This window comes from Psammomys obesus, unplaced genomic scaffold (genome assembly GCF_907164565.1).
Source record: "Psammomys obesus unplaced genomic scaffold, mPsaObe1.curated_primary_1811, whole genome shotgun sequence".
Taxonomy (NCBI): domain Eukaryota; kingdom Metazoa; phylum Chordata; class Mammalia; order Rodentia; family Muridae; genus Psammomys; species Psammomys obesus.
In genome coordinates, this window is record NW_026590062.1 from 10,667,227 (window position 1) to 10,684,062 (window position 16,836).

The 16,836-nt window shown below is 54.1% G+C and overlaps 1 protein-coding gene across 5 annotated transcripts in view; it reads right to left on the minus strand.

The window, feature by feature from the left end:
* The window catches only part of Cux2 (cut like homeobox 2), a 177,545-nt gene extending 161,344 nt beyond the window's left edge, over positions 1-16,201 (minus strand). For 4 of the 5 annotated variants that reach the window (XM_055605961.1, XM_055605960.1, XM_055605959.1 and 1 more), the window contains exon 1: positions 16,079-16,201. In XM_055605961.1, coding sequence (XP_055461936.1) covers positions 16,079-16,189 — 111 coding nt within the window. In that variant the 5' untranslated portion in view covers positions 16,190-16,201. Of the gene's footprint in view, positions 1-15,847; positions 15,895-16,078 lie in introns of those variants that run through there. The other variant, XM_055605962.1, reaches the window with a different exon arrangement.
* Between the last annotated feature and the right edge of the window lie 635 nt (positions 16,202-16,836).

The following is a 16,836-nucleotide window of genomic DNA, read 5'->3' on the forward strand; positions in this document are numbered from 1 at the left end:
CCCTCACACACGCTCCTATTTGGCCATTTCTCATCACATTCACCCCCCTCACAGACTCTCCTGTCACCGCACTCCCTGCTTGGCCACTTCCTGTCACTATCAGTCATTCCGCACAACCTATATCACCCACTGTCTCCCTCAGCCACTTTCTGTTGCACTTGGACCTGAATCACATAAATCCGTACCACCTTCCTATGGAAAACATCACTTCCAAAGATGGCAGCCACCATAGCCCTCCCTTCCCAGGCTCTTCATGGAACATGACTGACACTCCTCCCACTGAGACCTTTCCTTTTGGACTGACTATTGCAAAGCTAAAGAAATGACAACCACTGTCCAAGCCTAGAAGAAAGCCAAATTTCCACCTTGTTCTCTGCAAACCTGGCCTCTGAACATCGAAAAAAAACGACAGGGCAGGCCATGTGGTGGTAATTCTGTGGGCAGCTGAGGGTCAGCCGACAGCCAGCATCAGCCAAAACGTGAGGCACCCTGTCACTTCTAACTGAATCTTGCCAGCTGACAGCCAGCTGTTGTGGAGCAGTGATGGCAGCTTCAACTGGGCTCTGCCCTCATTCCTGACTGACAGACCCTATGAGTCTGTAGTTATTATCCCCACAAGGCTTGGGCATCTTGTTACACAGCAATGACTGGCTGATGCATCTACACAGATACAAGATCTGCCTCACCCTACACTCCCCTGCTTCACAGACCAGCTGGAGAAACACTGTTCCCAAAGAAAGTCATCAGTCACCCCCAACGTGCCATGGGCAGCACCGGGCACACCGCAGGGTCTAGGCAAAGGGCCCCCAAAACAGTGTGTGAAAGACAAAGCTGTGACCACCACGGTTGACTGGGCTGCCTGAAGGCTGAGCCTCGGGTACACACTCTAAGGTTCCCCCAGAGAGGAAGGGACCTCCCCAAGGCCACTCCACTCACCTGAAGGACTCCCGCTGGCCAATCTACCCAGGCCACCACATGCACAAGATGAAGGGGGGCATCTGGGACAGAGGGAGGAAGTGTGCCTTCCTTGGGACACACCTCAGCTTTGGCAGCTAGACTGGTGGTGGCAGCTGGGCCTTTGTCCCTACTGGTACTCTGGGTCCCACAATCCCGAAGCCTCTACACGGCCCTGCACAACTCCAAAGGATTCTTCTCCAGAGCTCAGTGTCTCAAAGTAGGCCACGGGCCGTGGGACCGACTCCCTGCCTCTTGGAGACGGCAGAGGCCTTCCTCTGAGGGGCAGGCTGGCTTGGAGAGGCTCCAGGCTGCTGGCCTGAGGGAGCGGGTCCAGTGACCTCGTAAGGAAACAGGAAAAGGATATGGCTATCCCCTGAGTCCTGTTATAGGGACCCAAACATCCCAAGCCTGAGGCTCATGGTGCCCACTTGTGGAAATTCTTGCCCTGGCTCCCACTCCTGCCAGGCACCTCTGTCTCCTGTGGGCTGCCCACTCTCCTGTAAGATGGCACACAAACTTTAGGAGAGGGAAGAGGCAGCGGGACACAGTAGCCACTTCCCTGTTACTCCGAGAACAGGTAAGCAAGCCTACATCCGTGTGCAGACGCTGTGTTCAGGCTGCCTGGCCCTGCTATGCGGCCTGGGGCAAGTCTCTTGACCATTCTGAACTACCTCTTCTGAAAGCAGGGGAGATTAACAATGTCTACATCACAATGCTGCTGTGAGAAGAAAATCATTTGAGTGGGGACATTTAGGAAGCGCTAAGTGTTTAACTCTTCGTTTATTCCAAATAAACAATATAAAATCTAATATTTGGGAGCTGGCAAGTTGGTTCAGTGGGTACAGATGCTTGCTGCCAAGCCTCATGACCTGAGTTCAATGCTCAGGACCCACATGGTAGAATAAGAGAGCTGATCCCTGCATGCAGAAAGGGAGGAGAGGGAGGGACTGGGAGAGGAGGAGGGAGGAGCTTATGGGGGGGATACAAAATGAATAAAGTGTAATTAATAAAAGTTAAATAAAAAATTAAAAAAAGAAGAAAGAAAAAAGAAAAAAGAGAGAGCTGAACCCTTGCAAGTTGTCCTCTGACTTCAGCATATATGCTGTGGCACACACATGTGCGCGCGCGCACACACACACACACACACACACACACACACAAATGTAATTTTAAAATAAATGTTTATATACTTTTTCAGAAAGTAATTTTTTTTCAGCACTTCTTTCATCTGTGGTGATGTAAATCCTGTCCATTTTCCAGACAGGCTACACTGAGGCCAGAAAAAACAAAATCACCTCAACACAGTTGCAGAACTGCCGGATCCCTAGGGCGTATGACACCAGGGGCCACATGAGCTATAAGACCAATCCAAGATTGGAGGAGATGAGCGTCCATGCGGGAGGCAGGCTTAGTCAGCAGCCCGTTTGTTGGTTACCTTTTCATCACTGTGACCACACCAGCAAGGTAAGTGCAAAGGGGTTTGTTTCAGCTCGTGGTTTCAGAGAGTTCCACCAGCCCCACATGCCTGCAGACCATCCCAGCCATGAAAGCACATGGTATATGAACTTTACTGCACTGTGGACAGGAAGTGAGCATAGACAGGATACCTAAGAGGCCAGGCCCCCGGTGACACGTTTTTGTAAGTACCAGAGGGAAAAGAGCTAACCAGGCACAGAATGGGAGAAAAAATTGTGTCACGGTACAGGGGGCTGTCAATATGGCAGGAGTGTGGGGCACAGGGATCTGCCAGAGGCCTGAGGCTAGAGAATGGAAAGTACAAGGAATGCAGTTCGAGATCAGGTGAAGAAGAGGAAAAACGGGGCCTGAAGGACTCAAACATGGGTAAACCTGACCCAGAATTTGATGGGCTGAAACGAATATGGCCAACCTATGTAACTGCTAAGAAAACCAAGCAATTAAAAACAATCATTACACTAAAATGCCACATTAGAAAACACTCAAGAAAACAGTAAAAGAACAGAGGGGGGAAAACCAGAAATCAGACACATGAGAAACTAAAAGAAAAACGGCAAACACAAGCTCTGCTACATTGATAGCATATTAAGTATGAGTGTGTTAAACAACCTAATCAAAACAAAAAGGATTTTAGACCAGATTAAAAACTGCACATTGTCAGCCAGGCATGGTAGCACAGGCCTTTAATCCCAGCACTTGGGAGGGAGAGGTAGTCGGGTCTCTGTGAGTTCCAGGACAGCCTGGTCTACAAAGCAGGTTCCAGGACAACCAGTGCTCTGTTACACAGAGAAACCCTGTCTCAAAAAAACAAAACCAACCAAACAAACAAACAAAAAAACTGCACATTGTCTACAGTAGACACTATATAGAGTCAAAGATACAAATAGACCAAGAATGAAAGGCTCCACAAAGAAATATCAAACAGTAGCTGGAAAGGCGGCTCAGTGGTTTAAAACATAAATTGTTCTTGCAGAGGACTCAAGCTCGGTTTCAGCACCCATACGACAGCTCACAATTACTGATAAATCTATCTTTGGGGGGCCCAGCACCCTCTTTTGGTCTCCAAGGGGAATTGCCTGCATGTGATAAAACACACACACACACACACATGCACGTGGGCACACACACAATTTCTAAAAACGGTTTCTAATAGAATAGACTTTAAAAAAATGTTTTTTTTTACTGTTACTAGAGAATGAAAGATCTGCTAATAAAAGAAAGCCCTATTCACTAGGAAGGCATAGTTAAAAATTTACAGGCCCCTGGTAAAAGAACGTCAAACGCACAAAGCAAAAATAAGAAGAGAAACAACCCAACACTAGCTGGAGACTGCAACGCAGGAGGCACAGGCTCGGCAACCTGCAAACCCCAAGGGCAGAAGTGCTGTGTGGAGGCTCAACAGTTGCTCCTGAGGACTCAGGGCCTGCGAGCACGCTAGGGGATGATTCCTACCAATCTACAAACACCCCACTGTGGGGAAGCTGAAGGCAGTCCTGAAAACAAACTGGGTGAGCAAAGTCCAAGGGAGGTGCCAGGAACTCAGACCAGTTGCCAACGGTGGAGAAGGGAGTGGAGAATGGGATGGGTGGGTATGGGAAGTAAGCCCTCAAGTGTGGGATGGGTTGACAGGAGGAGGGAGGGGGAGACAGGGAGCCAACAGTTTCTGTCCTGTGGATCTGGGTGGTCCTCCAGTGGAGGCCCAGGGGATAAGAGTTCAATTCTGGTCATCCGGAGCTAGAGGCATCTTTATCACACACAGTTGGAAGGTCTCCATAGGGGCAGGAGGGGCGGCTTGGTGGTTGAGAGCACTGGCTGCTCTTGCAGAGGACCTGGTTTGGTTCCCAGCACCATCGGAAGGTTGTAGATGATGTTTTATAAGGCTGCAGCTCACAACCCCTTACATGAACTCCAGTTCCAGAAGATCTGACACCCTCTTCTGCTCTCCAGAGGCACCAGGCATCTTCTGCTGTCTAGAGGCACCAGGCATGTACATGGTACATAGATGTACACACACGTAAAACATGCTGATAAAATTAAGTAAATAAATGTAAAAAAAAAAAATAAGGTATTGATAAAGTAGATTTTTGAAAGCTGTGTAAGGAAAGCTGCCAAGTTGCGAGGTCTGGGAGACATAGGTGGAGAACGGTCAACCCAGGCGGGGAGGGAAGTGGGACAAGTCACCCAGGGGACAAAGGAGAAGACACACTGAGAGAGTCACAGCTTAGCGGCCACCAGAGAGTGGCCCCTGAAAAGCAAACAAGGAAGCGACAAGAGGTGGGAGGGGCAAAGGAGGACAGGGGGTCCTTGAGGACACAGGGGTACCTTGTGAGGAGGCGGCAGCTGGAAGCAGATGCAGAGTGGGCGGGAGAGGTGGGGACAGAAGCAGTAGGAGCAGACGACATTCTGGAAGGGCGTAAGCGGAAGGGCTGGCCGACTTCTCCGCTTTCCTAGGGACCAAAAAAGAGCCAGGACCCCCGCCACACGCACAAACACACACACAGCTTATACTGTTGCTTCCTTCCTAACAGCCGGAAGGAGGAAGCCCTGGGTGACAGAGTGCACCAGGGGATGTGTGGTGGCAGGCAGCCTCCTGGTTGCAGGGGAGAGGGACTGGACTTCCTCGAGTCTCAGGGGAGAGAGGCAAGATGGACAGACATTGGACACAGACTCTTAACCCTCAAGGCCCACACCCCTCAGTGACCTGCCTCCCCGCAGAGGGCCTCAACTCACAAGGGTCCCCCAACCTTTCTAAAGAGAGCCACCAGCTGGAGACCAACTGTTGAAACACATAAGCCCTTGTTGGACAGTTCACGTTCAAACCTGCACACCTGCAGTCAGGCGTGGTCTGCCGCCCCAGGGCAGGACGTGGCTGTGGCTAAGAGTTCTCCTCTGCCTGCCTAATCAGGACCTTCGCAAAGCTGAGCATCACCCACACAGGGCGGCCTCCGTCGCCCCCTGTGGCAGACACCACTGACTGATGGCAACACTTCTCTTTCCTCCTTTCCCATTTCTGCAACTATGCATCCAGCTGGGCCAGCACCTGACAGCCAGCGCTTGGCCCTAGCGCCTGCTTGCAGCACCTGGCTCATTCACAGTTTGGCAGTTACTCCATGAGTGACGGATTCTGCCTGGGAGTCCTGAATGACCTTGGGCAAGTGAACCACTCTGGACCTCGGAGTCTTCAACTACAGTCTAGGGTGATTGCTCTGTCAGCCCCAAGACTATGAGGAGCAAATATGGAGTGAACCAGATCCTGGAGGGAAAAGTGACATCAAATTCACGGGTGTCAAGTTCCTTTGGCAGGCTGCTGCTACAGGCTCAGTGTGGGAAGGATGGGGGATGGAGTCAACTGTTAAAAGAAAATCTGAAAAACTTTCTTAATACAGCCTACAAGTCTGTCTCCTTCCTTCTTTATCAACGACACGATTTATTGAACGGGGAGGCCATATTGACTAAATAAATCTTGGTAACGACCACAGCAGGAATCAATAGCTGCTTATTATCAGGCCGGCCCGGAATTTCATCTTGTGGAACACAGGCCACAGGACTGGGGCGCCATGCAGCCCCACACTGGTGGGAGGGGTGGCACTCACTGTCCATCCAGACAAGGGAATGTTCTAGAGCAGAGGTCCTCAACCTTCCTAAGGCTGACAACCTTTAAACAGTTCCCTCGCACTGTGCTCACCACCAACCCTACGGTTATTCCATTGCTACTTCATAGCTGTAATTTTGCTACTGTTAGAAATCATAATGTAAATGGTTTGTTTTGTTTTGTTTTATGGTCTTAGGTGACCCCTGTGAAAGGGTCATGACCCGTAAGTTGAGAATGTCTGACTAAGAGATTCTGGAGTCAGTGACTAAGCTTCAACCGCTCAGGCTGCTCTTCCGGCCGGGATCACTTCCTGCCTCGAGCTGACACTGGAAGGCTGTGTGAAGAGGCTGCAGACTTGGCCCAGCTGGCAGAGTGCTTGCCCACATGCACGAGGCTCTGGTCTGCACCCCACTACCTCTACATAAGCCAGGGCTGGTGAGCACACCTGCAATTCCCACACTGGGGAGGGAGAGGAGGGAAGAGCAGGAGTTAAAGTTCATGCTTGGCTACATAGCAAGTTTGAAAGCAGCCTGGGCTACCTGAGAGCCTGTTTTAAAGAGAAGGAAGGGGACAGAAACAAGGGAGGGAGGGTGGGCATGGTAAATGCAGGTGGGCCTGAGCAGGGGTGCAGGCGGGTGGGCTCAACCCTGGTACCTCTGGCCACAATGGACCAAAAGCTCAAAGAGGCCAGAAGGTCCAGGCTACAGCCCTGACAACGCACCTGTGGGAAATACGGCTTTAGACTGAGCAATAAAAGGGGGACCAAAAGGGCTTTGGATTCACTGAACAGTGTGAGCCAAGGGCTTGAATGAAGACACAAGGGCTTGAATTGCAGTCCACCAAGCTGCAAGGATGAACTCTAACCTCCCAAAACCTAAGCAGCTTCATCTCTTGGCTGCTGACTCTCGGCGGACTCTCGGCAGGAAGAGTCTGATCATGGGTAGAGGAAGCCGTGAGGCACCCGTGCGTGCCTCCTCTCATCTGATGTCAGAGAAGCCACCTCCATCCAGAGACCTGGCACTTCTGAGCCAGTGGAGAGCCCCGAAAATGAGAGAGACAGGAGCAAGACATGCCATGGAGACTGGTGTGGTTTGCTGGGCTCCAGGCCCAGGTCACATCGCAGAAGGGGGCTGGACCCATCCTACAGATAAGGAAACTGAGGCAGAGAGGGTGCCCAAAACCTCCCTGTCCAGGTCCAAGGGCAGCTCACAATACACATCTCCAGACTGGACTCATTCTTTAGGCTAGGGTTCCCACCCGGACGCTCTCAGCTCCTCTCTGATACCTCGGAGTGGACAAACATGGTAACTGGTGGCAAATGCAATCTGGCTATGTCCTATGCCCATGGCAGCCATCCTAAGCACTTTGAGCTTTCTATGACTGAGCTGGCAAACCATCACAGGTGGCCCACAGGCACTGGAAATTAATTCATAGACACATTAATCAGAAGGGGGCCGCCGCCCAGGCTGGAATTGGGGTCACCAGTTTCTAAAGCACGATGCACAGAGCTAAAGATAAACCAAGCTCACCACTAGCCTGAGGCTGAACGGTTTCCATTAGCTCAAGTGTTCCATCATGACTCCCCGAGGGAAGAGCAGAGAAGGAAGAAGGAACGAATGAATGAATGAATGAATGAATGAATGAATGAACCATCAACTCGGTAAGAGCAGAGTAGGGAGTGGGTCACCAAGCCAAAGGAATGAGCTCTGGAAGAGACAGGCCAGACAGTCAGAGCACAGGGCTGGGGTTGAAATCGGCTGGATGCTACCAGGAACCAATGAAGATGCCAGAGGGTGGTGAAGGCAGGAGGCAAAAAGGAGAGGTTCTGGAAGGACGGAAAGGAGAGACTCAAACTGCACAGGGCTTGTGGACCCAGCAAGGCTAGACCACCGAGCTCGGGCACTCGGACAGTGACATCCCCCAGGATTGGATGGACACCTTAGAGGGTGTTGCACAGCAGTGGGAGCCCTAGGCAGGGGACCTCCCTTCCTTATCTGCTGCCTCCAAGAAGCACACATGAAGATGGGGTGCGCAGCAAAGAAAATGCACTGAGCCCATCCCCGCCGCTCTGTGTGCTGCGTCTCGCCGTGGAGGCTGAGGCCTGGGACTCCGGGTAGAGCAGTTAGGATCTGTCACCTTCCCTGGAGCCAGAGTCCTCCACGACACGGCCTTGCAACCCTGACCAAGAGAGCCCCCAGTGTGCCCACCTCAGGGAAGGCAGACCATGCCTCCCAGGAGAAAGCAGCTGCCCAAGGACATGCAGCTATCGTGCAGCGGAGCTGGGATTTGAACCCTGGCAACACCATGCATAGGCACTAGATTAAAGAGAAGAGGTGGGTTAACTAGTTAAAAAATAAAGTTCCCAAGGCTTTCCCGGTGGTGTTGGACAGTTGACCTCTGGGTGAGGGCAGGCAGTTCCTACGGCCCAGCTGGAACTTGTGACCCCACATCCTGCCGCCTTTCGTGTGTGTATGTGTGTGGGTTCTCTGCCCACTGGGGCCTTTGCACTGGGGCCTTTTCCCACTTCGAGGAATGCTCACTACCTGTGGCTTGCGGATCTCTTTCTGGAGAGTCATTGCTTCCGAAGCCAGGTGAAGACAACTCCTTGGCCACATTGCCAATGTCTGGTGACAAGGTTAGTGCCCATGTGTGTGTGTCCACCTTGCCTGCGCCTGCCACCTCACAGCTCCATGGCACCCAGCCTTCCTGCTAATGTCTATGTAGTATCTGTATCCTCTACCTCATAATCCACAAGTTAGCTTAATTATGTTGGTGTACTATTATTTATATAATTACCAATTATCATTATTAGTGTCCCCATGAGCGGTAAACACACATCTATGAAGTAACACAATAGCAGTTATAAATTTCAACTTTCTCCAGTGCCTCTGTATGCTGGGCTCCCAGAACTTGAGTGTATTGCCTCCGCCTGAGGGACACTACTGCCATCCACACTTTATGTATGAGAGGCTATGGCTCAGAAAGGTTAAGCAATTCACCCAGGTCACACAGCTGGTAAACAGCACATAGAACTGAGCCCTCAACACATCCTACAATACAGGCCCATACGTGCTCATGAGGGATAACGGTAATGAGTGACAAGCTGCTTTCAGGGACTCTGCCTCAGCAAGGAGGCCAGGTGACCTCTGTGGTCTTCCCAGCCACTGCACCGACACCTAAGCAGCCTGCTGGGCTGGCCAGTCCAGCAGAGCGGCTCCCAGCTCTGGAGCCATGGTCCCAGCCCAGCTAGAGTGACGACGGCAGCTCACACAGTCTTAAGCACCGCTGGGCTCCGGGTATCCTGGGCAGGGAACCAACTCAGACCAGAGCGCCTGGGGATTGATTTTATTCTGTCTTTCTTTTTAATGGCAAACGTACATCCGGGAACTGGAGTTTGGTTTGGCTAAAGGATGACAGAGGCAGGTTGGGGGCGGGGGTGGGGAGGGGTTTGAGCAGGTACCTTTGGGATCACTGAACTCTGTACCTTGACCACCTCTCTCCACAGGCCCTTCAGGAGGCTTGTGTTTTGTGTTCCTAGAAGAGCAAAGGTAGGGCAGCAAAGCAACCTGGACATGGCAATCTTGACAGCCAGCGACCTTGACCTTCCTCCAAGCTGTCCTGACCCTCTGTGGACCCCTGATCCTTTGAGATGTTAAACTGGCTGTTCCCTGGGCTTGGAACGCCCTTCTTAGGTTTCAGTCCATTTTTGATGGTTCCTGCCCACCACTCAAAGCCCCTCTTCTACAAGGAAACCAACCAACGCAGGTGCACTTCTTAGTTAAAACCTCCAGTGTTCTAAACGCCAACAGCTTTCACGAGAAAGAGGTCACATCCCGGCTCATCCACACAGACAGACAGGCAGAAAGACACGTCTATGGGCCAAACAGGGCTCCATGCTGCAGACTCTGCTGCCCCTGAGCGCAGTTTGCATGCTACTAGGAAAGCATACTGCAACACCCAAAAAGCCTGGAGACAGCCTGGCAGGCCAGCAGGTTCTGGCTGCCGCTCCCACACCCTCTAAAAATACCTAAGAAGGAACGAGGCACTTACAAAGCGTGATCTCATGCCCCACGCTCTGCCGAACAGTGCCGTACTCCGTGTAGTAGAATACTAACAGTCCTGCTGGAAGAGAGGGACAGAGGGGGCACATAGGGCTCAGTCACCACCCAAGGTCACAAAGCAGGCAAGTGAGATGGAGACAGATCTGAAGCCAGTGTGGGCACCCATCACCATCCTGGATAGTCAGGCTTCCATCTTAAAGAAGAGACAAACTCATCCTTAAAAGGGGAAACCTAGGAATGGCTCACCAATATGGCAGATCTCTCACAACCAGAGGACCAGAGGGTAACCATAGGCCCCAGGCCAAGGCATGGCTATCACTACCTGCTTTGTGAATAAAGTTTTATTGACCTGTGACAAATGGAGAGCCACACTTGTTCTTATTGGCTATGTCCAGCCACACCCATTCATTCATTGGCTAAGGCTCCAGACATAGAGTTGGACTGTACACTATGGGCCTCAAAGCATGTGATTGTCCTGAGCCTTTGTGGTCACATTTGGTGGCAGACCACTGCTACTTAGGATGTGCAGAGCCACCACACCCCAGAAAGTTCTGAGGTTAGCCCTTGGGGAAATGCAGGGTCCCTAGAGATCCTGGGTACACCTTTGCCTAGGAAAACGCAGAGTGGAAGTGGTGGCGCACACCTTTGATCCCAGCACTCAGGAGGCAGAGGCAGGCAGGTCTCTCAGTTTGATACAGGAGACTCTAGGCTGTGTCCAGTGACAAGCAGAACTAACCATTACCCTACCTCAAAAATAAGGCAACACCTGATGTCAGCCACTAGTCCACACACGCATGTAAGCACGCACGCACGCACACACAAGTAAAATAGAGCAGGGAAAACTGTGACACTTATTTGGCTGTTTCGGGGGAGAGTGATGATGATGACTGAGACCAGGGCAACAAAGGCCATGGGAAGGCAGGAAGACATTCCAGGCAGGGGAAATGCCTGTTCAAAAGCTATGGGGTTGGGGTGGGGGTGTGTGATAGAGAGGCAGAGCAGAGTAAGGGGCACAGGTTACATGGTATTCCCCAGAATGAAGGGACTTGAAGCTTAATGTATGCATCATAGGAAAATACCATCCACATTTTGTAAAACCGGGCAAACCATCTTGGCTAGGAAGTCAGGGAGGGCTCTGAATACAGTGAACTCCATTGTAAGAATTTCTTGCCCCAAAACAAAAGTGCCTGATGGTCAACAGCCCCTACCATCACCACCAACACCAGCCACAGCAGGGCTCAAGCCGGGACTAAGCCATCAGGATGTGACCCCTTGTACTTGTCCAGAGTGAGCCAGCACCCTTCATCTCCACCTCAGCCTGCCCACATGGTGGCTCCATCATCTGGGAGATCTGAGTGCTGAGTGTTCTCCCCCACCCACCCTCGGAAGACTCAAGTCCCAAGGCCAGGATCAAAAGCAGATTGATACAGGGTTGCCTAAGGCCCTAGCACTTGGGAGGCTTCAGCAGGAGGAGCCAGAGTTTGAGGTAAGCCTGGGCTAGACAGCCTCTTTCTCAAAAGAAAACAACGTCAAAACGAACAGAGAGAAAAGGTAGATAGACAAGTCCCGGCCTCATGCCCCAACTGGGCCTCACCTGTGCCAGGCCCTGTCTCAACACCAGGTGAGCAGGAACTAGCTGGCAGTTAATCCCCCTGAAGAAAATGGCATACAAACCCACAGTTTCTGGGCAGCCCCCGACTGCCATCAACCAGGCCCAAATTTAGACCAGCCAAGGTGGCTCACATGCAAGACACCATCTGCCGGAAGAAAGGTTACCTCGCAGAATGTCAAGTTTGAAGACAGAATCCTCTTTTAATGGGCAAGTTAAAAGATAGAGAAAGAAAGACGGGGGTGGTGGGAGCCAATTATTTTATCTGTGCCCGTCCAGGTAGCCTCTCACACCCCGCATCCATGCCGCCAGCAACGTGCAGGGCACCCAGACAGCACAGTGCCCAGCCACCCCCTCACAGTCTCCACCTAAAATGAAATTCCAGACCACCACCACCACCCCCGCCCCTCCGCAACAAACACATAACCAGCTTGGCGGCTGGGGGCCACTCCAATGGGAGCCCATCTTAAGAAGCAACTTCTGACCAGCTGAGAAACCAGGACTGAGGGGGCTGCCCAGAAACGACGCCTCAGCTCCTCAAATACATGCTCAACAGGAGCTTCCACCTCTTTCTGAAGAGAGGGCTCTTGTAGTGAAGTCTTGAGACCCAGGAAGGCAGGCGACTCACCAGCCTTTGGGCTTAACTTTGAGATGTTTCTGGAAGGTTCGCCTGATCCCAAACACCTCCTCCACCTTTCCCTCCCTGCCCCCTCCTCTAGTCCTCCCACACTGGCCTGGCGTGGCACACCAAGCCCTTTCTGCCACCTCCCCACTCTGACAGACTGTGAGTCTGCACTGTCAAAGTTTCCAAAGTTAGGAATCACCAACCTGGCTGATAGCTTATTTACCGCTGTCATGGGTAGAAAGGGGGATTTTGACACATTGTTAAATGATAGCACATTTAGGTGAGTCAAAAGCTGTCATGGGAGCTAATGGATGCCTGAGCACTGAGAAAGAAGCTGATATGTAAAATTTACCTGCTTCAGAATATCACAAGGTTGTAATAGTTTAATTACATCCACACTCTTTTCTGAACCCTGAGCATAGATCAGTATACCACAAAGCACCACCTGGCTCCCGGCCATTCCAGAAGTTTCTGTAGGACACCTTTAACAAGCCTGGCCTCCCTGGCTCATCCTGAGGGCCATGCTATTCCTCAGTGTAACTGGCATTTTCCTACCTGGGTCTCCTATAAGGGGCCACCAGCCTCACCCCTGCCTCTCTCACAACCACAGCTAGGCAGGGGGACCCCATCTCTCATTCACACTGGGTGCCCCCAAAAGCTTAGATTAAGCAACTGTCTTTAGAAGGAATAGGAAAGATGGTCTGGGGGCCAGGACCCAGAACGCCTATTAAATGGGGGTTGGGGGGGAGTAAACAAAAGCAGAAAAGGAAAACCATGAATCCAGTTACAACGATAATACACAGAAAAGCCATAAAGAACATCCGCATTAGTGATGTGCACCGTAAAACCATCCTATAACCAAATGAAATATGCCGGCATTAACTCGGGATGGGATTTTATTTCTTCTCATTCGTGAGCTGCTACAAGCAGGGAAGGGGGAAGAAAAAAAGCAGGGGAGGTGACTGAGGAGTAACCAGGGCGGGATACCCAGATCCAGTGACCTTTGCAGTCATTCCTCAAGCCCCGTTTCCCCGGGGGGTCAACTGACTTCCATCCCACCGAGCCAGCCCCCAGCATGTTTGCTCCACCATGCTCACAGAACACGCTGGAAAATAGTAATAATAATAATGACTAACCGAACAGCTTCCATGTTTAAGAAATATATACTTCTGGAGAGCCCAGCTGGCACAAGGTCACCTTTCCTGTCCCAAATGGGGCAGCGTCAGCAGTGTGGTCCAGCCTGGGGATGCGGGGATGCTTTTACTGGCTGGGTCACTTTAAGATTCAGGAATCAAGCTGCAAGAAACCATCCAACCTGAACAACCAACTGCACAAGTCACACACTCTCCCAGGCCCCCCCACTCTGGGCCTGCACAGACCCACAGTTCCTACCTGTACGTCACCATAAGCGGTAGAAGTTTTCTCTACGGAGGAAAGAAATGAAGATGCGGGAGAGCAAGGAGAAGCCAAAAACGAGTCGGACCAGAAAGGGTCCCTGGGCAAAGGGCCGAGAGATGGATGCCCCGAAGACGCTGGGCTTTGCACACGTCGCAGGGGGCTGCAGGAGAGTCTGAGACGGGGGTCAGGGACTGGGCAGCTGCCCCTGGCAGCCTGGGCCTGACAGGCTGCACGCTGCGGCTTCCACAGTCATTTCTCCAAGCTCTAGAACTAGGAAGCCTTTGCAAACTCCCTGGGGGACATCCCCTCCTATTATATCGATTCATATGAGGCCCCCCTTCCCCGGGAGCCCGACTGTGCCAGACACACAGCCATTGTCTTAATGAGTCCCCCCACCCCACCCCACCCAACACAACACACACCCTTGTACATCCCCATTTGGGGGAAAGAGAGGGCTCGGTGTCACCTGGACAGGCCTGTCCACCCCCACTCACCACCTTCCTGCTCAAATCTCCTTTTCCATCTCAGTGTATTCTTAGACTCTAACAAAAGGCTTGCAGACCCTGGGGAGTCAGCTGGAACCAAGACTAGGGTGACCTTCCAGGGCTCCACAAAAGACTCCCCACCAAGCCCGGGGACGGGGAGCATCAAGAATCACCACCCCAGCTCAGAAACCAGCGTGGGGAGCCGCACCCAGCCCTCAGCCCCAGGCCAGCTTCTCTCTCGCCAACCCTGCCGCTCCAGCTCCTGGGCGGAAAGCGAGTTATCTAATGAGAATTGTGTTAACTGGCATTCTGGCCGACCCGGGCAAATACCGGCGCAGTAAACCTCACCGTGGCAATTCTCCCCGGTGGAATAACAATAGCACCCGGCTAAGGGCTTCCGCCAGCCCAGCTGCTCGCTCCCCTCTCGTCTGCCGCGTTCTTGTCATTCCTTATGTTACAGAACATCAATCATAAATAAAGACGCTGTCCCCCAGCCTGCCCGGGTCTCATTTACAAACATTAGCAGGGAATACGATTACCATGGGCCTTCGTGCCAAGCCCAATGTGGCTACCCAACTCTCTCTCTCTCCCTGTCCTTTTGCCTCTCCCACCCCACCCCCCACCAAAGGCCACTTTAGCATCCTTTAAACAGGCAAGCACAGCTCACAGCTCTGCCCATCTCAGCCGGCCACCAAACTGTAACCTCAACTCGGGCGCGGACCAAGAATTGCACAGTTCTCGCAGTTATTAAGTGCATGCCTGAGTGCCCCGATTTTCTCTCCGGCTCGATGGCTTTGAGGGAGGAGGGGAGCGAGGAGCGGAGACCAAGGAGGGGGGGGGGGGGCTGCCACTTATCAGAAGCAACTTAACGAGATCTGCGGGCAGATTAAAAAGAGAAAGTGGGTCCCCCCCCCTTTTTTTAATCTCCAGACGTGCTGTCACGTCTTCTGAGAATGTCACTGGCCAGGCAGAATGCTATCAGAGCGCGGTTAGCCACACGGCTTCCCCTTCCCCGCCCCTGGCCGTGGCCGCACCTGCCTCGCCTCTGCCCGACTGCGGGGTGTGGGGAGCCCCTACCGGCGTACCGTGCACCGGAGTGATCTCCCCTTGGGGTACCGTGACAGCCCTCACACACACACACCAATCCGGGGCCTCAGCAAACGGCCCAACCCGGAGGCACCCTGAGCCCGCGCACCACGAACAGCGAAAAAGTGCTGGGGCTGCGAAAGCGCGTCGCCCAGGAGCAGGAGAGGGGAGCGAAGGGGACCAAGCGAACCCAGGGTAGGGAGAGCACGGCGCGGGCGAGGCAGGCTGCGAGCCCGGGCTGCGGGTGCCAAAGTTCCCAGGGGCCGCAGCCCGCGCACCTGCTCCGCCCCGCGGCAGGTGCGCAAAGTTGCGCGCGCTCGGGCCCGGGGCTCCCGGCAGGCGGGCCGGGACGGAGGGGAAGGGGGCGGAGGGGGGCGGGAGAGAGACGGCGAGGGGCGAGCTCAAGAGGGGGGGAGGCAGCAAGAGAAGAGGGAAGAAAAGCCAGGCGGGAGGTGGGGGCAACAAGAGGTGGGAAGGAGGGGGGCGGAAAGCAGGCGGAGGGAGGGAAAGCAGGCGGAGCGGGGACAGGCCGGCGGGAGGCTAGACCCAGAGACTAACCCGCAAGGGTCGGCCCGGAAGGAACCCCAAGCGTCCTGGCTGCAGCAGCCGGCGGCGGCGGTGGCGGCGGCGGCTGGATGGCTGCGCAGCCGCGTCCCGCTCCCCGCGCTACCGCGCTCCCCGTGCTCCCCGCGCTCCTCCCGCTCCCCGCGCTCCTCCCGCCTCGGCGGCTTCCCGCGTCCCGGCGGCCGCCCGGGGCGGCGACGAACAAAGGCGGGCCGGTCCGCTCACCTGCAGCCGCCGCAGGTCCAGGCGCCGTCTTGCGCGCGGCCCCCTGGTCGCCCGTGCCGCCCTGGCCGGCCTCGGCCCCCGGGCCCCCCGCGGTCCCCCCTCGGCCGCCATCTTGGGGGCGGGCGCGCGGCCGGGGATGCGGCTGCCGCCAACACCCGGGCTGGACCCCGGGAGCGCGGCCCGGCTCCGCGCGCACGCACTTGACTTTGGCTCCTCGCAAACTTATCGACGGCGCCGCGCGCGCGGATCGATGCGCAGGGGCGACGGCGGCGCGGAGGGGCCGCGGGCGACGGGGGAGCCGCCGTAAGGAGCAGAGCGAGCGCCCTGCAGGGCGCGGGGCCGGACTCTGCGTGGCCTCGCGCGAGGCGAGGACGGAGCACACGCGCGATCCCCGGGCCGAAGTCCCCCCGAGCGCCACACGCTCCCGAGCGCTGCGGGTGGCGGCCGCCAGGGGGCGCCCCGGAGCCGTGGGAAAGTCTCCCGGCGCCCAGCACTGTGCTGGCCAGCCCCGGAGCCTTCAGACCTGCAAGGAGCCGGGTCAGAGCCCTGGTTGGGGACCCGGGACCGTGTGTGTCTGCACAGTAGAGCTTTGATCGCTGTTATTACTAAATAACTACACTAGGGCGTAGCGCATCCCACAGCTTGACTGCTCAAGGCCCCGGTGTGGAGTGATCCCGGCAGGGTGTTCTTAGAGAAACCTTTCCCCAACAATTGTTTGGATCCATTCAGGCCCCACTGCCCCCCCCCCGGCCTGCTGT